Source organism: Galeopterus variegatus, unplaced genomic scaffold (assembly GCF_000696425.1).
Source record: "Galeopterus variegatus unplaced genomic scaffold, G_variegatus-3.0.2 Scaffold1931, whole genome shotgun sequence".
In the NCBI taxonomy this organism is placed as follows: Eukaryota; Metazoa; Chordata; class Mammalia; order Dermoptera; family Cynocephalidae; genus Galeopterus; species Galeopterus variegatus.
In genome coordinates this window covers 150,567-178,190 of record NW_007728042.1, presented here as the reverse complement: position 1 = coordinate 178,190, position 27,624 = coordinate 150,567, and the positions used below count along the sequence as shown (strand labels likewise).

Below are 27,624 nucleotides of genomic sequence, written 5' to 3'. Positions count from 1 at the left end.
AAAAAAATTATCTTTCTATATGTGATTAGCCCCAGAATATAATAGCTTCTTGGAGTAAAGCTTATTTTATTAATAATTAAGCTAGATTAGGAAAAGACAAGATAAGATTGTTAGGGAGTCATGATGTCCACTAATGTTATGGTCAGGAAATCGTTTTTTTAAGAGAGAAATTTGCAAAGCTAGAAACATGTTTATTGTAGTGACTGCTTGTTAGGGAGGACCTACTGAAAAGATTGAATCAAAGTTTCGAAACTTAGGTTTGAAATTGTATTTGGCCTTTAAATTCTGGAGATAGAATGATAGCATAAACGGATCATGTTCAAGTCTTTCAGATGTTACCTAATAATTAGTGGTATGGGTGAGAACAAATTATCAGAATCCAAGTTTGTTATGAATGCAGTATAAATAATTAAAAGATTTACTTTGCATAAACTATAGTTTATGAGATTAAGAAATGCTTATTTTTATATTTGTATCAAATGTTTAATCAAAATTAGTCTGTCTCAAGAATGTGGCCAGTTCTTCAGCTGATGGGTCACAATGAGTTTATATCAGACTTATAAGTTATGCTTTGAACTGCACTTAGTATCCCTAAAATGTTGAGAAACTTATAACGGGGATCCCATCTGTCATAATCACATAACATCCTTGTTGATCTTTTGTACTATACAGTCTTGTCATGTATTTTGGGCTATGAAGTCTTATTTATGCAAGAAAGAAGATATGGGATTTAAAGTTTAGGAAGTTACACATATCTCTTATTTAATGTTTATTTTCTATTGCTAAATATTTTTATTTTTAATGTCTAGTACTTGATTATGTCAAATATATTTGACTTAAAGATTATGACTTTAATAATAAAGAAAAATAAGTATTTAATTTTAACCTTATTTTATTTCTAAAATATTTATTTTTATATCTGTTAATTAAGAATGCATAAGTGAAAATAATAAATAGAAACAAAACTAGCACATTAAAATATTGAGTATCACATATCTCATGTACCAGTACATCTACATAGGACAATTAAAAGTAATTTTGCATCAGCTTTAAGATCTTTGTCAAATACCTTGCCTAAATTTCCCCAGAGTTTTTAAAAAGGAACCGATGCTTTTTATTGTGATATGCTGATTGATGTAGCTACGTTTCTAAAATAACAGGCCAAATATAGCTTTCAGAATTGCAGTTTGTTTTATTTAGCCCTTCCCCAAACTTATAATTTACTTAAATATATTATGGTGACTTTATTGAACAGATATTTAGTAAACACTTGTCTGCCCAGCCCTGGGAATACAAGGATGAATAAGTTGAGTTTGCTCATAAATTAGTCAGAAGCTGCTGTATGTTTTCTAGCATATAATTTGTCTTTTCTCCAGTTTTTACCGATTAGCATTAAATCTCTGATTTCTAGGAACAGAAGTTTCTAAATTGCCTTCTAATTTTGAAGCCAGGACAATAATCCATCTAGTCAAAAGGTTACAAAATTATGGTTGAATATGACAAAGCCTTTTGGTGCTATAACTGCCATCCTCTCTCTGTTTTGTAGATATACAAATACCTTACACCCATAACTTGAACTTGAAGCAAATATCATGAATAACAAGATATTTTCAGAGAATGATATATCAATGGAAAAGGGTTTTTGTCTGCTTTTAGGCTTTTTCTTTTTTTTCTTATTTTTTTTTTTTTGGCAGAGGGTAGGACATTGTTTTTAATTATTTTTAGTTTTTATAGTGGAATTGTTGGGAGAAAGCATTACTAAATATATGTTAAATAAGAGGAATATGAATGGAAAATTGTCATATGGCATTAATCAAGAATGCATCTCAGTGTGCAGTCACTAAAAGTATGTTCTGTTTTATCTAGGTTGGTGCTCTTTTTGTATTGCCATGTACTGTTAGTAATATACTTATTCCACCTCCCAATCAACTCAGCTCAAGAAAGTGGAAGGAATATATAGCTAAAAAGCCTAAGACAATCAGTGGTAAGTAGTACATCTTTAAATTGTTTTAAGGATGCAACCTACTGTATCAAACTTGAAGTGGAGATAACATTTTTTAATGAGAAAATAGTATTTCATATTATTACTACTGATTAGAGAGTTCAGGGCTGGCTGGTCAGCTCAGTTGGTTAGAGCATGGTGCTGATAACACCAGAGTCCAGGTTTTGGTTCCTGTATTCCATCTGCCAAAAAATAAATGAATAAGTAAATAAGGAATCCACATCACTTTAAGATTTTTTATTATCTCCAACAACCTACTATAACAAAGTACTTACAACTGTTTTTATTAAAAATATCAGTGATTTAAAGGCAGAACTTTTGGTTCATTAGATAGCTAGTTAAATTGAATATGGCTTTCTTAGAGACATTTCAGGAATCTGTGAAAATGAAATGGCTCATTTATTATATGGTACATTAAAAAAACAAACCTGTGATTACAACTTTCTGAAGAAATTAGAACTTATTTAACAGCTTAACTATGTGCTGTGCAGTGTTCTAAGTACTTTGGAAATTTTGATTTATTTAATTTTTATGATGTCTATAGATATACTTTTATCACCATTTTACAGATGAGGAAATTGGGGCTTGAAGAAGTTGCACAGCTGTTAATTGGTAGAACCTTAGTTCAAAACCTGGCTCTGCTGGTTAATCTCTGTAACTTCTCCGAAGATTTCAAGCTATGCTCTATGCTCTTCACCACTACACTGTGTTGTCTCTCTAATAATCCAGTACATTCAAGATGTCACTATAAAAATGAAAACTTCTGTTATAAAGTCAGAGATTTTTAAAGTCCAAAGCCTAGTATTTCAGGAAGTAATTGTGGCTCAAAATGTTAAATGTGCTCTCCCAAAGTCACATAGCTAGTTAAAGCATGTAAAACAAAATTGCTTTGGTGTAAGTGGTTTTTTAAAAATTGAAAGATAATTTGTGTAAATTTTTTTGAATTTATAGTTAGTTCTTGTGACTCATGATGTCATAGGATTAAGAACTGTAATTAAAACATGTCTACTGTGACTGTTGTAGAGGAAATCTGTAGAGATATCCCATGGAGCCCTAGAATTCTGATGAATACAATTTAAAGATCACCAGCTTACACAATACTATATAGGAAATGGGGGAGATTCTGAATTCCACTTTAGCAAATGTTGAATTTTATGCAGTTAAGATATCTATATTGAAATTTAAATCTAGAGTTTGAAATTTACATCTAGATATCTAGGGAACAGTCAGGGCTAGAGATTTATATATTGAGTTTACCAGTAATTTTGTTTATCTGTTGTGTAGTAAACCACCCTAAAACTTAGTGGCTTTTTAGAGCAAACATTTTATTTGTATTTACATCTAGATATCTAGGGAACAGTCAGGGCTAGAGATTTATATATTGAGTTTACCAGTGATTTTGTTTATCTGTTGTGTAGTAAACCACCCTAAAACTTAGTGGCTTTTTAGAGCAAACATTTTATTTGCACCTAGTTCTGCAGTCTGAGCTGGGCTCAGGTGGGTGGTTCTTCTACTGATCTCACCAGTGGTCATGGATGTGGTTGCATTGAACTTGTGGATCATTTGGAGGCTAGGTTCAGCTGGTATGCAGAGACAACTAGCTTTCTCTCTCTCTCTAGTTTCACAGTCTTTTCTTTGCCACATGGTCTCTTCACATGATCTCTCTAGCAGATCAGCTAGAATTTTTACATGGTGGCTCAGGACAACTCGCAGAAGTTGAAGCTGCCAAGACGATTTAAGGGTTAGTCCCAGAACTGGTACAGTCTTACTACTGCTGCATTCTATTACTTAAAGCTAGATTCCTTCCAGATTCAAGGAACATGTGATTGTACTAGGGTGTGAATACTGAGAAGCTAACAATGTAAAATTCTCCCATAGGTGCATACAGGTAATAACTAGAAATGGTTGAAAAAAAAAAAACCAACACATAGAGAACATGACTAGAGAAGAGAGGTAACGATAGGGTCTTTAAAAATACCTGCATTTAAGGTGGAAGTGGAGGAAAAGTTAGGAAATGATTGAGTAAATTGTTAGAAGACCTTCAAGAGCTACAATCAATAGCATTGATGTTAAAATATCATTTATTACATTATATAGAGTATAATGCAAGTGTGGGAAATTAAGGAGAGTCAAACTGGGTCCTTACCCTTAAGGAGGTAGATTCCTTTTCTTTGTGAAATTTATAGCCAAGTGAGGAATGCACTTTGAAAAATAACCATCACTCTGTTTAACCAACAGTGTGAAGGCAAAGTGGAGGACACTTCCAGAGTGTATAACCTAACATATCCGCAAGAGCTCAAGGAAGGCTTCCTGGAGGAAGAGACACTGTTAATATAACTTACTGCACTGTACTAGTACATGAATAAGTACATTAACCATTCTCAACTCCTCACAGGAATAAATATATACCTGGTGATTTTGACAGATGCTCAAACAAAATCAGAAATAGATTTGCTGGGTGGCAATACAGTCAATTTCACCTACACTACATGAAATCACAGGATAATACTTATCCATTTCTCAACAATTACATATGTTTAAGACTGATTAACATCTCTTAAGTAAACTTTAGTAAATTCTGGACAGCCCATTTATTACTTATTTTTTCTTTTCTAACTTTCTCAACTTCAAACAGTCATTGTGTTAGAGATTCTCATTTTAAGGTAATTTATTGATTTAGAATTTACTCTTAAATTTTTCGCATGATCTTCATTGTAACTTTAAGAAATATCGTGTGATTTTATTTGATTTTTTAAAATTATCACCTCTTGAAATATGGGGATTAATATTGGTAACTTCTGAATGATAAGACAGATCACATGATAATTTCTGAAGCCAGATTGTTGATTACTGATTAGGCTGGATCATTAAGGGCTGATTAAGCTGACACTTTACAGTATTTTTTTTTATCTTTGAAGTAGAAACAAAATCAAATTGGACAGTTGATTATTAAGTTCTATTCTACCCGCAACCCTTTCCTAGGAGAAATTCTTTACTTATTCCATTGACAGTACTCCTTTTGTAAAAATACAGAAGCTAAGTTTTAGCTAGTTTCAATAAATAAAAAAGTTTCAATAAATCTTACACTTGGAAGACTTCATATCCCTGTCCCAATACCACTAACGATAGACTCTCTCACTATCCCTAAAAATATATAAACACTCAGATCATCCTCTTGCACCTGTTTCTTTAAAACCTCCTGAATTATGTGGAACTGTTCTCTCTTATTGCCCTACCTGTTCCAGATCTCCAAACTAAACTTCATACTGTTTTCTAAAACTATTCCCTGGTTTTATTCCTTTGTGACTTTGTTACTTCATTCATTTAGTCTGCGTCAGTCGTATGTTACATTCATTTATTTGAATGTGGAGTAGATTTTGTGCAGGCATGGTACTATAATCTGGGGATTAGTGATTGATATAGACTTGGATATTCCTCTCATGAATTTATACTCTAACACAGAAAATAGATATTGAGAAGTAGTTAATGTCTTATTATAACATAGTTTTTAGTAGCAACTGATTAGAAACAATCTTCAAGACATACGAGTATTGAGTGAAAAAGACAAGGTTATGCTACAATTTGTAGAAAAAACAACTTACTGTGTGTGTTGAGTATTTATACATATTTGTTTGTGTATGCATTAAATATCATTTTTTCAACAGATATTTTTAATTGAACACCTGTAATGTACTAGGAACTGTTTTACATGCTGAACCAGCAGTAAGTGGAGCAAAATCCATGCTCTAATGGAAGTAACAGGTTTAGTTCTTCCCCCAGATAGCCAAATGTCTAGGTCTCTCAATTTTTTCAGGCTTTTACTCCAGTCATTTTTCTCGTTCAGGACCTATTTTGCCTTCCCATCTAAAGTTTCAAACAGACACTTCTCCTGACATTATATCCATCTTCCCAGATTTATTTTTTTCTCCCTAATACTTACCACTATGTAATATACTAAATGTGTATCTGCCTGACACTTAATAACTATTCAAAAATATTTGGTAAATAATAAGTGAAGTGTATATTTCCAGGTAGTAATAACTGCCATCCAGACAAATTAAGAAAGACTTTGAATGACTCCTTACATGCAGTGTGAACCAAAATTTGTGTCCTGGCATTTACCAGTTCCCTAGGTTTTATCCCTTCACGAAATAAAATGCACATGTGTTAGTTTGAACCATATAACATAATACTTTTTATATATCAAAAATTGTTAAATATTAGCTCTAGACATGCTTCTACACTGACAACAAGAAATATTTAGTAGATGATGTTCTCTTCTCAATTCTGCTGCCTCTGAAATTGCTGACATTTGTAACATCATCAATAGATGTGGAGGCCAAAAACGAATTGCATGACGTGTACAGTTTGATTTCCTTATCAAGGGCCAGTTTCTGTGAATGCCCTTGGTCAAACACATGGGACTGGAGAACATCTCATCAGAAGTTGTGAAACTAGAGCATGTGGAGAAGTACACTGCACCCCACCCAGAACAATGCATGTTCCATGATGAATGGATCAGTTCAGTTAAAGGAGCAGAGGAATGGATCTTGACTGGTTCTTATGATAAGACTTCTTGGATCTGGTGTTTGGAAGAAAAGTCAATAATGACAATAATTACATTGGTAAAGATGTGACATGGGTGAAATAAAGAGTTTGTCTTGCTTACTACTGAGGGCTTCTATGGATCAGACTTATGGGAGTGGAATGTAGAGAGAAAGAAAGTGAAAGCCCTACACTGCGGCAGAGGTCATGCTGGAAGTGTGGATTCTATAGCTGTTAATAGCTCTGGAACTAAATTTTGCAGTGGCTCCTGGGACAAGATGCTAAAGATCTGGTCTATAGTCTCTACAGATGAAGATGAAATGGAGGAGTCCTCTAATCGACCAAGAAAGAAACAGAAAACAGAGCAGTTGGGACTAACAGGCATTCCCATGATGACTCTGAACATAAGGAAGCTGTTTCCTCAGTTCCATGATCAGATGCTGAAGAAATGTGGTGTTTCTTGTGACCACACCATAAGTGTGGGATGTTGAGTCTAGCAATCTTAAGTCAACGTTGACAGGAAATAAGGTGTTTTATTATATTTCCTGTTCTCCACTTTCCTGTTTTCCACATTTAACATTTGAAAGTACAGGTAGGCATATCAGACTGTGGGATCCCTGAACAAAAGGTGGTTCTTTGGTGTTGCTGTCCCTAACCTCACATACAGGCTGGGTCACATCCTGTAAATTGGTCTCCTACCCATGAGCAGCAACTGATTTCAGGTTCTTTAGATAACATTGTCAAGGTGTGGAATACAAGAAGTTTTAAGGCTCTTCTCTATGATCCAGCTGTTCATGAAGACAAAGTTGTGAGTGGAGACTGAACAGACACAGGGCTTCTTCTGAGTGGAGGAGCAGATAATACATTGTATTCCTATAGGTATTCACCTACCACTCCCAGGTGGTGGTGTGAAAGTTAGTAATTCGATTACCAGATTCTTTCTGTAAATAAAATGGTAATCATCAGATTGATGCACATGCAGAAAATAGCCTTTTAGATTAAAATTTATATAATGCTTTCACTTTCAAAAAAACCCCAACTAATTACAGGCTTTAGTGATTAAAATGCTAATAAAGGTTATAGTATTTAAAATAAATGTGGAAATTATGCCATAGATTGAAGAGACACATTTAACTTGAATTGGCCAAGTGCTAAGATGGTAAATGAATCAAGGTCACTATCTTTGGCAAACCCCCATTTCAAATAAAACTGGTAGCAAGTGTTTTTCCTTTCAAATAACCTTTATTTAAATTTGTTTTCTAAAACTGCTGTTTATGAACAGAATTGATGTCATTGTTGCAATATAATTTTAAAGATTGTTTTTTATACTTCATGATAGTTTTGGGAGATAGGCTTTAACCCACAATATGTTCATATCTGTGAAATAAACTATTGCTATTGTAATAAAATTACAGTAGGTTTTCCCCTTAGTTTTTTGGGATACATATATGTGTGTGTATATAATGTATATCTAAAATCTGGGCCTTCTCATAGGTATTTTTCTGTTGCTTTTTTCCCTGTATATGTTATCAAACATTCTTGTTTCTTTGCCATGTCTCACAGTTTTTTGATGAAAATGACGTTTTTGGTAATATATTACTGCTACTAGTAAATGATTCCTCTCTTTTTCTACGTTTAGTTTTTGTTATTGTTTACTTATTTATTTGTTTTGTGAGTTGGCTAGGCTATTTTAATGAAGTCTATTTCCTCCGTAGTGTAGAGGCTTTGGTGTCACTCCTCAGAGGGTGCAGCCTTCAGTTGTGGCCACATTCACTCTGGGAATAGGATGGTTTTTGTGGGACTGTCTTTCATTTTCCCTTTCCCAGGTCTCTTCCTCCTTTCTCATTTAGTATCACACCCAGCTGTTAGACCCCACTAATTGCCAGCTCATTGCTTTGTTTTTGATAACACAGTGGGTCTAAATTGCCCCATAGTCATTTAAATTGCTGATCCAGTTAAATTTGGGTAGGTTTTGAGGCCAGTCTTCGAATGGGGTTCTAACACCAGAATGGCTCTTATTAACTGTCTCTTTTCTCTCAAATCAACTATATCTTTTCCTTGTTTCTCTTAATTAAGTGAACTACCAGCCTCCTCTTATTTGCTTGTTACCAAGTCTCCATTGTTTTTTTTTTTTTTTGTCTTTTTTACTGACCGGTAACAGGATCGCAACCCTCGGTGTCGCGCCCACACCACGCTCAGCCAGTGAGCGGAACCGGTCTCCACATGGGATCCGAACCCTTGGCGGGAGCGCCACCGTGCTCCCAAGCGGCACACTTTCCAGTGCGCCACTGGGCCGGCCCAACCAAGTCTCCATTGTTTTTGAGACCACTTTTAGGCTTAAACTTCCCCACATGCTGTTTCAGGTAAAGTTAGTTTCTTTGAGAAGAGCTTCAGAGCTCTGGTCTTAAGATTTCCTCCTCAGGGCAGTAATTCTCAGCCACTACTATGGTTGCTGGGCCAGAGTGGTTCTTTATATACCTTTCCCAATGTAGAACCTCCTACCCAATGTAGAACTGTGAGTGAGCTGGGGTAAGGGCCACTGGGTCCCATTATTCTCAGCTTGCCTATCCTGGGGTAGAGCCTCTACCCTATGAGTGGTGGCTGGGTGGAGGAAGGGAGTCCCTGAACTCTGATCATACGCATCAGGATTTTAACCTCTTCAACTCAAAACTGAGGGAATGAGAGATGCTGGCAGCCTCCCTCTGCCCATGAGATACTGTTACCCTAGACTGGAAGTTGAGGAAAGTGGGAGACCTATCTTTGGTGGTTTTACCATCTCGGATTGGAGCATCTGTCCATCTCATCTGGGAGTGCGTTGGGAAGAAGCAAGTCAGAGCTAAGTGTAGACTTACAGTTTTTACCCAATCTCACTATATTTTCTTGAGTAAGTGTTTCTTCATTTGCTGTATACCCTAAGGATAATTTCACCAGATGTGCTTATGTGGCTGGGTACAGACCTCCTCACCCTACCATCCTGATAGCAGGATCCACTTCCTTCTCCATTTCTTCTTCAGAAGCAACCATTTTCAACTCCAGATCTGTAAATTAATTGCTTATATTGTCACTTCTTGATTTTTTTAAGTTTGATGTATTTTTGTTGACTTACTGTTATACCCTTAGGATAATTTCAGCACTTGTGCTTGTGTTGGTAAAGAGTGGGTCCACAGACCTCCTCACCCTGACATTTCAATAACCCCTAAAATAAACTTCAGGGAAATAGAGACATAGATACTTTTTGAAAAGGTAACCTTTCACTAACCTAATGCGTTGTTTTGGATTGGTATAATCACTGGGGAGCAAATGTGGTTGCTCAGGGAGAATACTTGACTGCAAGGAAATGAAGCAAGTGCAAACTGGCAATGCATGAGGGTTTGAACGAGCCAATAAAGAAGATTGAAAAAGCATGATCAGAGTGGGAAGAGAACATGAAAAATGTCAAGGAAGGAGGACCTTTCAATAGGATGCATTTATGGAATTCCAGGGAAAGAGCCAAATAAACCCATACTAAACAACCCTGAAACTAGATTGGGCCAGAGTTGACTCCAGTAGTCCTTAGTTATTTTGCAGTCTTTTCAAGTAGCTTTCTTATTCCTTGAGGTCTCTTTTATTTCTGCAGTTTCTTAGCTTTATACAATCACTTCCAGATTTAATTCCATTAATACTCACATTGTATGACTATTTCAATCTTTTTTTTTTCATCTTCATGAATCAGTCAACATTTACTGAGCACTTACTGTATACCAAGTTCCATAGCTGTTGGGGCTGTGACGTTGAACATGATGTAGCCCTTACAGCTGAGAAGCTTAAAGTATTGTTACTAGTTTATTTCTCTTTGTTACATTGGACTTTGCTCTTCACACTTTCTTCTTTTCCTAATTCCTGACTTCAGTATTCAGTTGGTTGACCCAGACAAACTAGCATTACAATTCCTTGAACATTTCTTTATGAGTGCTCTTTACTTACACCTTTAGCATCAGGTTTGACCTTGTTATTACCCATAATTTTTATATGCTAGTACAAGTATAGAAATGTAATTATAGCTAGATATTAATGGTTTTATGTTAGTATATGTTATTCTGTTATTTGCACAACCTTTATCCTTTATTATAATTGACAAGTAAGTAAATTAAATTTTGTATACTTATTTTCTACATTCAGTTTTTTTATGTCATGTGTACATAATTTAAAAAATCAAATATGTTATCTCTTAACAGATTATGAGACTTGTTATGAAACAAGTAGTCACTCCACTAATGGGTATTGGGTTTTTCTTTTTTTGGTAAATAAAAATGTTCTAAAATTAGATTTTGGTGACGTTTGCACAATTCTGAATATACTAAAAACTGTTGAATTGTGTACTTTTGATAGGAGAATGGTGTGGTATATGAATTATTATATCTCAGAGATGTTTTTAAAAAGTAATCACTCTTACCACTTCTCTGTCCATTTCCTCTTCTCCAGAGGCAACCATTTTCAACTCCAGATCTGTAGATTAATCTTCTAGATTGCCACTTGATTTTTTAAAAGTTTAATGTATTTTCTGTTGGCTTACCACTGTGGAATATGAGGATTTAACCCTCCTTGCTCTATTGCCCTCATCACACCCTCACCTTCCTCTCATTTCTCTATCCTCCAAGAATGATCATATTGTAATTTTAAATTACTATTCAGTGTTTTCATTGTTATGATTATGTAATCACTATTCACAATTGAGCCATGTAGCATACTCTTATTTTCCTTTTCTGTGCAATATTTTATTTTACCTAGAGGTAATGATTCTTATTTTGTAGTCAACCACAAATCTTCCCCCAGTTGTGAATCTCCTTTCAATACATCCAAGCACATTAAGTATTCTGTCAATCATGTATATGTCAGAAATCTCTCAGATCATTATGACTTGCTCCAATCCAAATTGGTTGGTTTTACTCTTTAGATTTATTCCATAGCTCTAGGGTCTAAAACTATCTTTTCATCACCTTGGAGTTTCTTTTGTCCTTTTTTTGGTTGGTTCCCTGTATCCTTTATCTTCCTGTTTCTTCTTTTACCCCCCCAATTTCAGTGGAGCACATTCTTTAAAGTCTTCCTGTGAAGGAGTGCATAGGAGGAAAATTTTTCAGACCCTCTCTGCCTAGAAATGTTTTTATTCTGTTCTCATACTTTATTACAGTATTCTATGTTGGTGAATAATTTTCTTATGGAATTTTGGAGGCATTGCTCCATTGTCTTCCGGCTTTTATATAGTGCTGTTGTTTGAAAGTCTAATGCCGTTTTTGTACTTAACTCTTTATAAGAAACTTGGATTTTCTCTTAGGAATTTTATAAAATCTACTTGATATTCCTGCTCTTCTAGCTTTCTGTGATGATGCATGTTGCTTCTAGTTTTGTTTGTTTTATTGGGTACTTAGTATGCCTAGAAACTTAACCGTTTTTTGGGAGAAAATGTTCTTATAATTATTTTATTAATAATTTTCTTTCCTCCATTTTTTTTTTCTTGATATTCCTGCTCTTCTAGCTTTCTGTGATGATGCATGTTGCTTCTAGTTTTGTTTGTTGTATTGGGTACTTAGTATGCCTAGAAACTTAACCTTTTTTTGGGAGAAAATGTTCTTATAATTATTTTATTAATAATTTTCTTTCCTCCATTTTTTTTTTAATGTTCTCTTGTTTGTTGTCTATTTGGATATTGTTGTTATTGGTTTGGTTTCTCTCTCTCCCTTTTTTATTTTCTATTTATTTTTCTTTTTACTCTACTTTTTGGTAGATTTACTTAAATTTATCTCCTAATCGTTTAGTTAGAGTATTTATTTCTGCTTTCTTAATTTTAATTCCCATGAGCTCTTTATTTTTTAAACCACTTTATTGTGGTATGGGTGACATACAAAAAGCTATACATATTTAATGTATACAGCCTGATGAGTTTGGAGATAAGTATACACTCATGAAACAACCACAGTCTATGCCCTAAACCTATCCATCACCTCCAAAAGTTTCCTCCTGCCCTGTTTATTATCTAAAATAGTCAAACTCAGAAGCAGAGCGTAGGATGGTAGTTGACAGGGACTATGGAGAAGGGAAAATGGGGGATCTTAGTCAAAGGGTACAAAGTTTCAGTTTTGCAAGATGAGTAAGTCCTAGAGATCTACTGTACAGCATAGTGCTTATAGTTAGTAATATTCATGTTAAGTGTTCTTATCCATGAAATCTTATTTGAATGTTCTTTTCTGGTAATTTTTTATTTTTATTTAATGGATACTATATCTTCTCTGAGGATTGTAATGATCTGGTTTGTTTGTTGTTTTTGTTTTTCTAATTTTTTTTTTAAGATTTCTGTTTATTGCATCTTCTTTGTTTCCCTGCATGTTGCTTTCTTCTGTTTATTTTGTCCTCTGGTTTTCACATTAGAGACATTCCTTGAAGTCCCATAGTTTTGGCTGTCTGGCTGTCTGCTCACATTTTATAAAGAGAACCAGAGAACTGATTAAAAAATTTGGGCTTGGGGCTGGCCCGTGGCTCACTTTGGAGAGTGTGGTGCTGATAACACCAAGGTCACGGGTTCGGATCCCATATAGGGATGGCCGGTTAGCTCACTTGGGTGAGCGTGGTGCTGACAACACCAAGTCAAGGGTTAAGATCCCTTTACCTGTCATCTTAAAATTTAACAAAAAAAAAAAAAAAAATTGGGCTCATGGGTAAAGCTATTGACTGTGACGTTTTAGGATGATCTCACTGAGATATTACATTAGGTTACAACCCACCTGCCCATTCCAATGTAGAGATTCTTTAGTCTTTCCTCTAGGACTGGCCATCTTTCCAAACGAAGGCTCAAAAGAAGATTCTATTCTGCTATCTGACTTTCAAAATTCTGGAAGTTATATAGGGAGGAAAGAAAAGGGGCCTTAATTTTCAGTATATAAGCATTCACTTAGATTCACTGAGAATCAGTTCAGAACTCCAACCCTTGATTCTGTCATATATCTCCTAGGCCAGAGATACCTTGTTTTACTCTCTTCAGAGATTAAACCTCGGATTGGGGATGAGAAAGGACGATAAATGGCCTGAATAGAGTAAGAAGGTATCAAGAGGCCTAAGTGCTTCTCAGGCAGACTTCCCACCTATCTTCCTATTTCAACTTCATTTTACTCCCAGTGCTATCTGGGGCCACCGTTCCAGGCCCTCTTGGGGATGCCTGTAGTATTAACTGTGGCTTCTGGGCTTTCTGTGCTGTTTTTCTCAACTTCCTTAGCAGTTGAAAGATTGAAGTGTGTTATCAATTGTTCATAAGCTTTTCTGCTTTTGAATTTTAGTTGTTGTTATTTCTTTTCCCAGATATTAGTCCTTGTAGATTTATGCTATTTTTAAAAATCTCTTTATTCTCATTTAGTGGAACTTTAGAAGATAGTGAAAATTAAAAAAAATGCTTATGTCCAATTCACCATCTTCACCAAAAAGGACTCTACTTCTATTTTTTTTTTCTTTTCCCTTTTTGTCTTTTTCACTGACCGGTAACGGGATTGCAACCCTCGGTGTCGCGCCCGTACTGGGGACCGGCAACGGGATCGCAACCCTCGGTGTTGCGCCCACACTACGCTCAGCCAGTGAGCGGGAACCGGTCTCCACATGGGATCCGAACCCTCGGCGGGAGCGCCGCCGGCGCACTCTCCAGTGCGCCACTGGGCCGTCCCATCTATTTCTATTTTTAATCTCAAAGGCTTTACAGTTTTTCTTCAACCTTCACTATAACTCTTAGTGGATTTGTTTTTAAAATATGATAGAAGCTGTCTTAACTGACCTTCACAAAACTGGCATGCCAGATTAATGAATGCTCTCTATTCCTTCTGTAAAATACATTGTGGATGCCCACTGCAAGAAACAAAAGCTACTCTTACATATATCTGTACACTTCTTCCACCAAATGAGTTATGTGTGCTTTCAGGAGTCGCTTTATTCCACTTTAAAGAAATAGAAGCTAGAAATAGTAGTTGATACATTGAAGATGTGGTTATATAAGAAGATATCACGGAACTCTAGTGAGCCACATCAAAAGTTAATGAATGAGTACATATAGTTTTAATTTAAAATAAAAGGTTTATGCTTTGTAATTTTTGTTATGATTCTCTGCTTTCAGTTAAATGAACTACTAGTTTCCAGTGCATTGAGTAGCAGCTTGTTTTATAATAACTTAGAAATTTCTTTATATCCTGTGGGCCTAATGTATGGTTCTACCATGTTCTGTGCTTAATTTTCACATATTCAATATGATAATTGTTTTTCTTTAGTTCCAGATGTTGAAGTGAAAGGAGAGTATTCCAGCTATTATCTCTTGTTACAAGGTAATGGCAATAGAAGATGTAAAGCCACCTTAATTCACTCAGCCAACCAGATCAATGGCTCATTTGCACTCAGTTTAATTCACGGAAAGATGAAAACAAAGACAGAAGAAGCCAAATTGAGTAAGTATAAACTTTACATAGAAAAACATTTCTACATTTGTTTATGTGTGGAGTTATGTGGTTTTAAATAGAAGTATTATTAGACATTTAATTAACTTGTTTTCCCCAAACTTCATTTCTCTATCATTAATTTACCTTTTATTTTAAAATAACACATTTTTACAATTTAGAGTGTAGAGAATTAGTTATTAGGTTAGACTTCAATTCCAAATATGAAACTTTTGGTATTTTCTACTTTAAACATATTATTTTTCTACAATTTATTTCTCGTTTTTATTTACTTTCTCTCAAGCCTCATGTTCTATTTTATTGCCCATCTTTCTCTTTTCTCTTCAACCTCTATGTTTTGGTTCTCTATTGTTACATGAAAAACTATCCCAAATTTAGCTTAAAAACAATTTACTGTCTCTCATGGTCCTGCGGGTGGAGTGGGCTTAGTTGGATGTTTCTATTTTGAAGTCTGACGTAGATTACAATCACATATCGCTAGGGTTCCAGTTACTTGAGGACCCCACAGTGCTTGGTGTCCACGATGGCTTCTTCATCCCTATGTTTGTTACCCCGGGCTAGGATGACTGGAACAGATTAGGGCTGATATTCTCTTCATCTACCCTTTCTCCACAGCCAGCTTGGGCTTCCTAACAGTGTTGCAGTCTCTGGCTAGTCTGATTGCTTTTATGCTTGCTGACTTCTTAGAGCAATTGTTCTAAGAAGCTGCAAGGCTGTTTGTGACCTGGTCTAGAAGTCATTCAGTACCACTTTCACTATACCTTATCATTTACATGTTGTGAAGCAGGTTTGCTAATTACCAATCCCAAGGGCGGATTCCCATGGTGTAGAGTATAGCAAAGATCATTGTGCCAACTACCAGGAACAGAAGTTCTAATACTTCTGCCCACTGCATCCTGGGCTACTGTTTAGGTCCATTATGCACTGGTTACTAATTTATCTGAGTCCAATTAGACAGAACATACTCACACACAAGTTATGTGGAGTAGGTTTATTACTTACAGACAGGCAGCAAGGGACATAAGAAGCCTAGGATCCATTGTGAGTTGGTCCCCCAAAGTCCAAGAAAGTTGCCAGGGGCAGATGGAGTCTTGATGGCCTGTGTTCTACTTGCTGAGGGACCCCAAAAGGCAGCCTGACCAGGTTGTATACTTCAGGGGTTATATGACTTACTGGGCAAAGCTTTGAAGAACATCCTGCTTCTAGGGGAGAGAAGAATAAAGCCCTGCTGTCCTGAGCAGTTTCTCCTTATCTCAAAATGTTGCATTTCCTGGGAGGGACAGGAACAAAGCCTGAACGATTTCCGGCAGTTCCTCCCTATCTCAAGATAGTGCATTCCCAGCGCATTCTACAGTCATTCTGAGTACTATAGGCAGGAAGAAAAGAGGGAGACTGCGTTGGCCAAGACTTTCCTGGGACCGTCCAGCATGTAGGTCTAGCTGCAGTCATTGTGGAAGGGGCTGCACAAGGGCAAGTAACAGGAGGAGTGGGTCATTTGAGGCATGTGGGTAGAGGTATCTTTAGAGGCTAGCTACCAAATGCCTGTGTTTTCTGAGCAGTTAGAAGAAAATATGATACAGTTAATTCTACTCTGCTACCTAAATTCCCTCAACTTGAGAATCAGGTCAAAGTTTAAAATGCAAAATAATTAAGTATGCTTATCTTCTGCAGCTTAATTATTATTATTTACTTTGAATTATACAAGGTCAAGAGAGGTGAGTGACTGGCTGTTTTTTCTTAAATTATGTCATAACATATTCCTTAGGAACTGAATATTAATTGTTGGCATAGAACATCTTTAACGTTGACTTTTTTCTGTTTCATAGGCTTTCCTTTTGACTTATCGCTTCCACATTTTTTGGGAGAACAGGTTGTACAGAGAGAGAAACAGTTAGCTAATATTCAAATTTTGGCTTTGAAAGAATACCTGAGTAAGTAATGATTTGTATGCTTCATCCTGCTGTAAGAATGTTGACTTGTACAGACATAAGCTGTCTTTATTTGCACACTTTTTTTATACACTTTATCTTTTAGGTATGACACTCATTGATAAAACTAATCTTGGTAGAGATGATGTGGAGTAGAAGAGGTCTGCAACTTTGTTTTCATTGGATTCAGAACATTCTGAATATTTATTTGTATGCCACTGTTAACATTTGTAAAAATATTTTGCCAGGCAAATTTTGTATTTCAAAATTTGTTTATTTTTAACTGTGTGCTAGGAAAGATTATGTAAGTATTATCATTCTGGTTAAATCTCTTCATAAAATTTCTCTTTCTGTATTTTTGGTAGCAAAAAGATAGAGACTGGAAATAGAAAAAAATGCAAGTCCAGAGAAATTAATATGTTAACTTGAGCATTGATTCTTTGAATTTAATCATCACACTCAATATTAACTAAGCTCATTTCACGTTCCAAGTGAGGTTGTCATTATGGATTTTCCTTATTTGGGAAATTAACATACTCTTTTCAAGAGTCATATTCAAGAGTCATAATTTAAGGTTTTTCCTCTATTATTAAGTGTTAACTTGATTAAAAGTCTTAATCTTAAAATAAAATTTAAACATTCATTATTGCCTAATATAAACTTATTTTGAGCAAGTGATTGATATATAATTTTTAAGAAATTGATTCAAGTTGTGAGACCTCCTTAGTTGCATATAGAAAAAAATTGGAATTATATATTTTATATATGTTATAAAATAAAAACTTATTTTATTTATAAACATTTAAAAAATATCTTGAATTCAATAGAAGATAATTTTAGAATACTTGGTCTCAATTATTCATGTAAGGATTGTACAACAAACTTCTTCAGTTGTACAAAGTCAGGGTAATTGTGTTGTCCTGAACTCCTTCAACCATTGATATTTTTTAAAACCAAGAAAATGATGTTTACTCAAAGAAAATATAATTAGAAAGGCATATCAGTTTCAATAAAAGGTAGTGCATGCTAAAACCAAGAAAAAATATACTGAAATACCAGTATTTTTGTGGATGTAAAATGTTTATTTCATACATCAGCCAGCAGTGGTATTCACTTCCTGACTGTGTTCTGTCCCCGCCAAACACCCTTCAGTCCCTGATTTCCTTGCTGTAAGCCTCCTGCAGTTTTTTATAACTCAGTTCTTTCAACATCTCCCCTCTTTCATCTTCATCTGTCTTTCTCACCCTTCAAACCAGAAAAACTGTCAGAGTAGAAGAGCAGGGAGCTCTCTGAATCTGGTGCATCTCCCCTTTGGGAAAGTAGAAGAGTTAACCCCAGTAGAGCCATCCCTCCTGGTTGGGTGGGAAGGGAAATACTGATATCTATGACTAGGTTGCTGCCTAGAGGTGTGAGTGAAAGTTCTACAGAGTAGGGTGTGTGGGGGGAGGAAAGGAGCAGGTAGGGAAATGCTGAACAAATGCACAGCTGTAAGGATGCCATAGCACTGGGCAAAGGGAAAGTAGGAGACCTGAAATTGAAGAAAACTTTAGAGTGATTAGCTGCTAGAGACACGTGAAATGGTTAATTTGCGATCTGAAGCATTAAAATTTGATTTAGATTAATTATCCAGTTAATCCCTTTGTGGTGAAAATACTTGCTGAACAAATCTCTTCTCTACCAGAGAGTTCATACTGGATTAAAAATTTGGGGACAAGAAACATCTTTTTAGAATTCCTGTATCTCAAAAGGCAGAGGAAAATAACAGCAAAACAGTTTGCAATGTAAGCATGTCTGAGCATCTACTTCATTAATTTTCAAATAAGTCAAACGTGAATAGAAAAGTATTGATATTGATACAGTTAATTCGTTAGTACATGATGAAAACTGAAGATGTAATGGGAACAGCTTTCTATGAAAAACATCAACCGTTCCATATCAGTACAAAGATTGTAGTCCTTGTAGAAAAACAAAACTTGTTCAAAAGATTTCCCCCAAATTATTAACAAAACGTGAAGTAAACTTATTACACTATTCCCACTATTTCTTTGAGTAGTACCAAATTAGAAAGAACAACTAGAAAGGTTTACATAAAAATGTGCTAACTAATGACACTATTGAGGCACTTTGCTTTTTAAAATAACACAAAAATGAAATAGAATTTGATAGAGCTTGTTTTTTAAAAATAATTTATTTTCATTAGTACTTTATTTTAAAAATTATGTTTAATACTATTGTATTAAAATGATATATATATATATATTTTTTTCCTTTTTGTCTTTTTTACTGACCGGTAACGGGATCGCAACCCTCGGTGTCACGCCCGTACCGGGGACCGGCAACGGGATCGCAACCCTCAGTGTTGCACCTGCACCGTGCTCAGCCAGTGAGCGGGAATCGGTCTCCACATGGGATCTGAACCCTCAGCGGGAGCGCCGCCGCGCTCCCAAGCGGCGCACTCTCCAGTGCGCCACCAGGCCGGCCCTAAAATGATATTTTAAAGTTTATAATTTTATAAAATATATTTTAACTAATTTTGTTATAATTTGTAACTTTTTGTATTTGGAAATATTAAATATTTTGTTAAACTGATTTTTCAAGAAAAAATTTAATAATGCTCAGGAATTTTTAAATAAAAAACTATTGTTCATTGTGATGCAAAATAAATATCAAAACAGCAATATTGTCATTTTGCACTAGTATTGTAGTCACTATTTGGAGCTGTTCACATTTTTAAAAAATTTATAGAATCCAGTGCAAACCTTAGTGATGTTTGGTCTGCTGATACTTTTAGATATTCTCTCTGTACATTTCTCTTTAATAAGTCCTTAGTTATTACTAGCTTTTTTAGGAATATTGTGTTCTTTTTGCTGACTGATTTTTTAGACTTTAGTTCAATATTTTTCTTCCAAATATTTATCTGCAACTTATGTGCAAACATGTGGAGATTATTTTTTGCCTTTGTAAATTATCCTGCTCATAACTCTGTTAAACTTTATCCATTTTTCTATTTCTCAGTCATTAAGGTCCATATGAATTCTTATCCTGCTCTCCAAATTGTAATATAATTGACGGTTTTAGAAAGTATAAGTCAGGTTCATGATGTGAGTATATTTTTAGCATTAATATGAATGTAGGGAATAATTTCTCAAGCATATTACTCATTGTGTGTCATTCAGATGAAAGCAAACCATTGATAACTTTTCACTTTAGAATGGCTTCCAGCAAATTATGCAGAAAACAAAAAATGTTTAAGGTTTTTGTTTTCTCACTAAGAAGATGTAATAGAAGCAGAATATATTACAACTCTCATTTTATCATTACTAATGTTCTTACTGCAGAAACCATGTGTTACTTACCTTAGGTCAGATCTGGAAAGACCCTACCAATATCCAAGTTGGTGCTTTAGGATTTTACAGAGGTGTGTACAGCTGATATTATAAAGTAGAACCTTGGGCTGGCTGGTTAGCTCACTTGGTTAGAGCGTGGTGTTAATAACACCAAGGTCAAGGGTTCAGGTCCCCTTACCAGCCAAAAAAAAAAGAAAGAAAATACATTAGAACCTTGAAACTGGTTGCTTCCTTCTCAGCCTACTCCATTGCTTTATTTATGTACCAGCCTCATGTAGTGTAGTGTAATATGCTTTAATCCCCTGTGTCTAAGGCCACAGAACAGTGCTTTGCAATCAATAAGTACTCAATAAATGTTTGTTGAATTAAATTCTCTGTGAATGTATAGGTTACTGTTTTATTATGGAAGAAAAGGTTAGTCTAGAAGTATTTTAAAATGAAACAATTTTGTCAAAGTAATACATAGATAAAGTTTAAAATGTAGATGATACTACAAAACTTCAAATGGAAAACAGCAATACCCTCCCATCTTCTCCCCATCTTTCAGCCCCTGTCTCCATAAGCAGCTATCCTCAGCTCTTCTAGCTGGTTCTCCTGGCATTTCCTCTAGTTTTTTAAATAATGTATGTTGCTGCTGTTTCTCGATTTACCAATTTCAGGCATTATATTAACATGTAACTATGGAAAATACAGACTTCACTTTCCCTGATCATCTGCACTTTCCCTTTCGCTCCTTACAGTGAAGTTATGAATTTTGGTTAAATCAGTGATTTGTTTTAACACTATTATAACTATGTAGATAAGTTTGCTGCTGAGCTATGTAATAAATGATAGTGATCAAATGGCCTCATTTTTAATTTGCTTACTCTTCTGTATAAAATATTGTTATATTTTTCCAGAGGCTCCAACATTTCTACCACACTCTTTTTAACATTTATTGTATGTTAAAACACATCAGTTCCTTTTTATTTCTCTATTATTTTTATCTCTTATCCTCCTTTTTCCTGGATTATTCCCTGTTTGGTTGGAACATATCCAGTAGCTTATTGAGTTCATGGGGTGTAAATTTTTTGAGTTCTTGCATGTCTGAAAATATCTTTACTAGCTGGATAGTTTATATAGAATTCTAGGTTGAAAATTATTTACCCTCAGAATGTTTAAGACATTGCTAATTACCTTTTACTTCACTATGTTCCTGTTGAGAAGTCTAATACTTGTAGTGTTCTTATCCTTTGTGGTGATATGTTTTTGGTTTGTTTGGCTTTATCTCATTTCTGGAAACTTATCTCCAGAAGGTTTATCTCTGGAAGCTTTACTGTGAATCATAATGTGTGTACCCAACTCTAGTTTTTTGAACTGTGTACTTGATAGGCCATTTCGATGGAAATTCTGAAAATTTTTCTTGACTTATCTCTTTAATAATTTCCTTCCTCTCATTTTCTCTTTTCTTTCTTTCTAGATCTCTTATTAGTTATATATTGACTTTTCTAGACAAAATGCCTAATTTCTTTTTCTATTTCTATATTGTTATCTTTTTGTTCTAGTTTCTAGGGCATATCTTCCATTTTATTTTGTAGCCCTTTTATGGAATTTTAAAAATTTGAGCTCTCGTGCTTAATTTTAGAGAGTCCTTTCTTGTTTATTGATTGTTCCTTTATCAAAGCATCCTGTACTTGTGGGTACAGTAGCTTCTCTTATTTCTATGAGAAAATTATAGCAGATGTTCTTTTGTTGCCTTCAGTGTTTTTGTTTCTGCTGGACTTCTTTTTTCTCTTTGTTTGCTTTAGTTTCTCTTTTCTATCCTGGACATTTTTTTACTTTGGGAGTCCCTGTAAATAATATCCACTTACCCAAAGTTGGGAGCAATTGAGAAATAAACCTAAGAAACATTCAGATGGAGATAAATTATAGATAAAAGCTGGACTGACGGACAGAGCTTTTTAGATCTCTGACCAGGTTGGCTTTCTTATACATATACCTAGAATTGAACTTAGCCATGAATGGCTGTCAGAGCTGGGCAACTGCAGATCAGCCCTGCAGGGAATTTCCCTTACCACATTGCAGTGAGCATACATCTTGAAGATTTGCTTGCTCAGATGAAAGTCAGAGAGGAAGAGTCTGATCAGAACATGTCTAGTTCATGACTAGCTCAGTGAGTGCTGGGAGGGAGAGGGAGCTGAATCAAAGTCTTTACACGTATAAACATAAGGCCAGGGAAATGAAGAGCTTCCTCTCCCCTCAGCACCGTTCCTTAAATGTTGGAGATTCTTTTCTGTTCATCCTCTTTTAAATTGGAAGTTTTATATGCCTACTTCTAATATAATATCTGGCAAGCTTCACTTAGAGTGGTGTGGTGACAATTCAACATTTAGGTCCTGAGCTCCTAACCCTTCCTCCATCCCAATGTCAATATCCAAAGCTCTTTTCTCTGAGAGCATTTGGTTTTTCAAAAGGAGAATCCTTTGATCTATCCAGTGGGACATTTGTAGCTGCTAGCTTCCTGGAGGCGGAGCTAGGAGTCTGATCTTTCAGTATGTAGACTTTTATTTAATCCCTTAGTTTTAACCTCATCTTTAATACCACCTTTCAGTGTACCTTATGTTCCACAGTCTGAGACTACAAAAAAAAAGGTGGGGGGGATGGAGTTGCCTGGCCGTGAGGGCTGGAGGGTGGGGTGGGGGAACCTTGCATGACTGCTCCCTGTACATCCAGTCCTGTTTCAATCCAGCATTTCACCACCACCTGCCTCGTGCTTCTTGGCAGTGCCTCTTTGCAGGCATCTAAGGTGTCTCCCTTCCTCTGCCCTGCTGACTAAGTTACCATTCCACCATCATATGTCTTCCAAAATTTGTTGAAAAGTGTCATTCTTTATCATTTCTTCTTTTGTTGCCCCTTTTTATTCCTTTGCTATGATTTTAGGTTTTGGGAAGAAAAAGAAATAGAAGTGGTCAAGCCACCATATTTAACTGAAAGTCTAACAGGTTTTATTTTCACATAAACCCCAATATAAGGCCATTTTTAATGCTCTGCAATGTATTTCTGAAAACTTTTGTAAACTTGCCCTTATTGTTTATCTACTTTTCTGTTATCTTACATAACTGGAAATTTTGCCATTATGTACAAATGGGATTAAAATGAAAGCAGGCCCATATAGGAGTGTTGATTTACTGGGGAAATTTATGTGTTTTACTTTTGAAAATATTTTCCATAAAAGTAGTAGATGAGCTCTAGGGAGACTTTAAAGTAACCGTCATACTGTTAATTGTATTGATTTGTCTTACAGAGAGGAGAAAATTGGCAAAGCAGCCTGAAGCGATTTCTGTTGATGAACTCAAAAGTCTATTAATATTCGCAACAGAACACTTTTTAGTTAATTTTGATGCTGTTATTCCTAAAATAAATCTAAGACAGACAGACAAAATTAAAACCTCCAATATGCTAAATGGTAAGTTTCTTATTAATTTTAGTTACTTTACTTTTTTGTGTATGACATGTATGACAATTATTATTTATCATTAAAACTTATAAAACGTTTTGGTGGAATCAAAATGTAGTTTATAAATTTAAATGATATATATTTATGTATACAATTATGTATGTATATATGATGAGCTGTATTTCTCATCATTTAAAGACTTCAAACTTTCTGATAACTTCATTAGACATGTTCAGTATAATTGTTTTTGAGCAGAAGGAGAGGCATTTTAAGGTGATCCCTCTTATTAGTTTTACTAAGCTAGAATGGGTGGATTTCTATTAAGCTTAGGTTTCTTCTCTTTCCCCAAACCTCATAAAGTGAGGAGAATAAAAGCTACCCAGTAAATTTAATGCAGGTAAAACTACATATAAAATACTTTACATTTACCATTCATTAGAGCAGGAATAATAACCAAATTTCAATGAAGGAGCAGGAAATCATTTCTATATTTAATTGGATTTCTTTCTATTTTCCTGGCTTCCATTGTTGTGATGAATATGAATAGAGTGAATCTTTTGAAAATCTAATAAGAAAGCATATGAAGTTTGCCTGACACAGTCTTAAATGTACAGAGCAATTTTTTGCTTTTATTCTGTGAGAATCATTTTTATTGCATAGCTTAATGAGAAAATGACCACTGAATCAAGCTAACAATAATGTTTCAGTTGACTGCCTTTTCTGTGTTTGACATTGTGAAGATACACAAAGTAAAAATCTTTGTCCTTGGCTTTCAACAAACATGACCTATGTGAAAAGCGACATATAAAAAGAGCATATAATAGAGTTTAAAAGTGCAGGCTCTGTAGCTAGGCTGTCAGGATTCAAATCCCAGTTTCTTACTTGTTAGCTGAACGTCTTTGGGTAGTTATTTAACCTCTCCATGCCTTAATTTCCTCGTGTTTAAAATGGGGATAAAAATATAACCCACTTACTAATGTTATTCTGAGGATTAAATGAGTTGAAATATTTAAAACACAAAAGTGTCAGAAAAGTGTTAGCTGTCATTTGATTATCATCATAATCGTTACTTATCAGTACCAAAGTTAAATAGTAGTGCAGAGTAATCTGAAGGATGCTGGATATGTTGTTAGGTTACTTGTAAATGGGGACATTTTCAATAAGTGAGAGTGCACAGCTCCATAGTTACAGCCTGAACTCTGCAGCAACACTAGTGTATTGGTCCGTTTTGTGTTGCTAATAATAGAAATACTTGAGACTGGATGATTTATAAAGAAAAAAAAATTTATTGCTTACAGTTTCTGAGGCTGGGAAGTCCAAAGGCCATCTGGTGGTGGCAAAAGTGACCCAGGGGTCTCACATTGCAAGATGGTAGAAGCACAGAGAGCAGAGAGAGAGAGAGAGAGAGAGAGAGAGAGAGAGAAAGACCCTTCTCTTTTAAAACCCTTAGAAACAGGCCCCTGACCACCATTTTTAATCCATTCATTAGGCATGGTCCTACAATCCAATCACCTCGTCAAGGCTCCACCTTTTGATTACCACAATAGGATTTCCCACCCTCTTAACAGTCACAGTGGGGGCTAAAGTTTCTAATACATAAAACTTGGGGGACACAATTCAAGCTTTGGGGAGTTTTGAGGGGATGTAATTCAATCCACTATAACTAGCAAGGTTTAATACCACCTCTGCAGTGTGCTTGCTATGTGACCTAGGGCATGTTTTCTGACCTCTTTGAGCCTAAGGTTGTTTTTTTTCCTTTAAATTACAATGACAAGTTGTCATAAACATTAAATTAGTTACTTGTAAGTTGCTTAAAATGTTGCCTGGTATGAAGTAAGTGGTATATGTTTGTTGGTTAAATAACTAAATATGAATTTAGAGGAGAGGACTATAACTAGGGTAGAATAGTCACAGAAGGTTTGTTAGGACCTAAGGGACTTGAGATAGGTCTTGAGTGATACATAAGATCTAGATAGACTGAAGATAGGGTTTTCCAGGTAGAAGAAGCAATACACCCAGAGTCGTGAGGTAAGAAAAAAAAGCAAACAGGTCGAGAGAGGCTGGCTTTCCAGAGGATTTGTACAGGAGGTATGGGTTGAAAGGAAGAGCTCAAATAATTACTAGAGCTTTTATATAAGTTTAGGGTAATGTATCCTAGAGTTAACTGTACAGACTCAAGTTCTAGGACACTGTTAACGAATTAAGCCTACGGGAGTACTCATCTTAAAATGTAAGTCAGACCATGTTGCTCCTTTTGCTCAAACTTTGCTTTCAAATGCACATAGAGTGCGTAGTTCTTAAATGGCTCATAAAATTTTTAAGTGATATCTGGCCTTGTGCTTATTGTAGCCCTCCATTGTCACATTTCTGTTGCCTTGTGACCATGGAAAGTCTTTTTGTTCTTTGGACAAAAAAGTTTCCACTTCAGGAACTTTACATATGCAATGTCCTCTGTCTGGAATCCTTTTCTCCCAACCTTTACCTATGAACTGATAGTCATTCTTCAGATCTCAATTTAAAGGTCACTTTCTCAAAGAGGTTTTCTCAGACCTTTCTCAGTTTAAATTGTTTCCTATTGTACTCACTCCCTATAGTTTTTCTTCAAATTATTTATCGCATTTTAAAATTATGTACTTTTTACATAATTATTTATTAAATACCTGTCTTCCCTTTAAACCCTGTGTCCTCTAAGAGTAAGGAACATGCCTGCTTGCTTTCCCATGTGTCCCCAGAGCCTACTATAGTACCTGGCACATAAGATTAATATCTCATCAAAATAATTGTTGAACAGATGAAAGGAACTCTGAAGATTTTTAGAACCTGAACTGAAATTTGACAAGTTACATGTGTGAACATGACTTCTAAGAATAAAGTTGTGATTTTTAACATTATTTTTGTAGCTTTGATTTGAACAAGTACATCTACATGTAAATTTCATAACAAAAGAAATAGTAAAATCAGTCATGTTTTATATTCTGACCCATTATCTGCAACCATGCACATTAGAAGTTATCAGCAATTGGTAAAGTTATTTGATCTGCTCATTTTTTTTGTAAAAACTCTAACATGTGTAACAAGTAACAAGTCCGTATATAAAAAATGTCTTAATCTAACCGTTTGTGCAACCATGCACATTAGAAGTTATCAGCAATTGGTAAAGTTATTTGATCTGCTCATTTTTTCTGTAAAAACTCTAACATGTGTAACAAGTAACAAGTCCGTATATAAAAAATGTCTTAATCTAACCGTTTGATTTACTCATTGTTACAAGGTTGCTAAATACTTTCACAATGTCGTATGTGAACTGAAGATACAATACCTATTTTCTTTACCTGGGACCATTGGGGCACATAAACACTCTGCATAAAATGAGTTTTCTAATTTTATAAGATCATAATTTTATTATTTCAAACGTTTTAAAAAGAGTCTTCTATAAAAAGAATGTGTTTATAATTCTTGCCTTATTAAACAGAATATACCAATTATAATATAACCTTTTCTTCGTGATTCATTCATATTTAGGTATATAAGGTTATAATGGCTATATTCATTAACCACATATTGTCATCAGTGATATTACTAACTTTTTGTTTGCTGTGATTTGTGATTTTGTAGGTTACTTTTTCCTACTTCCTTACTATATTGTTTCTATTTCTTTGTTTCTCCTGTAAAGTAAAACACTTTTTTTTAAAAGCAGTTTTCTGGGTTTCTCAGACAGCTTTTTTGTGTTTTTTTTTTTAATACTCAACCGTTAGATTCATTTTTTATTTAAAAATAGATATTTACGAGCAATATAATTGTAGTAAAGAACGTTACAAAAGTGCAGCAAAGGAAAAGAAAAACAATGCAAAAACCATTTTCATCTTACATTTTTAAAAATCTTTTCTTAATAATATGTATTTTATTG

The 27,624-nt window shown here is 35.0% G+C and overlaps 1 protein-coding gene and 1 pseudogene across 1 annotated transcript in view; both read left to right on the top strand.

The window, feature by feature from the left end:
* The window catches only part of MTBP (MDM2 binding protein), a 76,507-nt gene that overhangs the window by 19,767 nt on the left and 29,116 nt on the right, over window positions 1–27,624 (top strand). The window contains exons 11-14 of the mRNA XM_008579621.1: window positions 1,867–1,984; window positions 14,824–14,997; window positions 16,833–16,937; window positions 23,565–23,726. Coding sequence (XP_008577843.1) covers window positions 1,867–1,984; window positions 14,824–14,997; window positions 16,833–16,937; window positions 23,565–23,726 — 559 coding nt within the window. The remainder of the gene's footprint in view (window positions 1–1,866; window positions 1,985–14,823; window positions 14,998–16,832; window positions 16,938–23,564; window positions 23,727–27,624) is intronic.
* On the top strand, window positions 3,692–7,466 carry LOC103596071 (annotated as a pseudogene).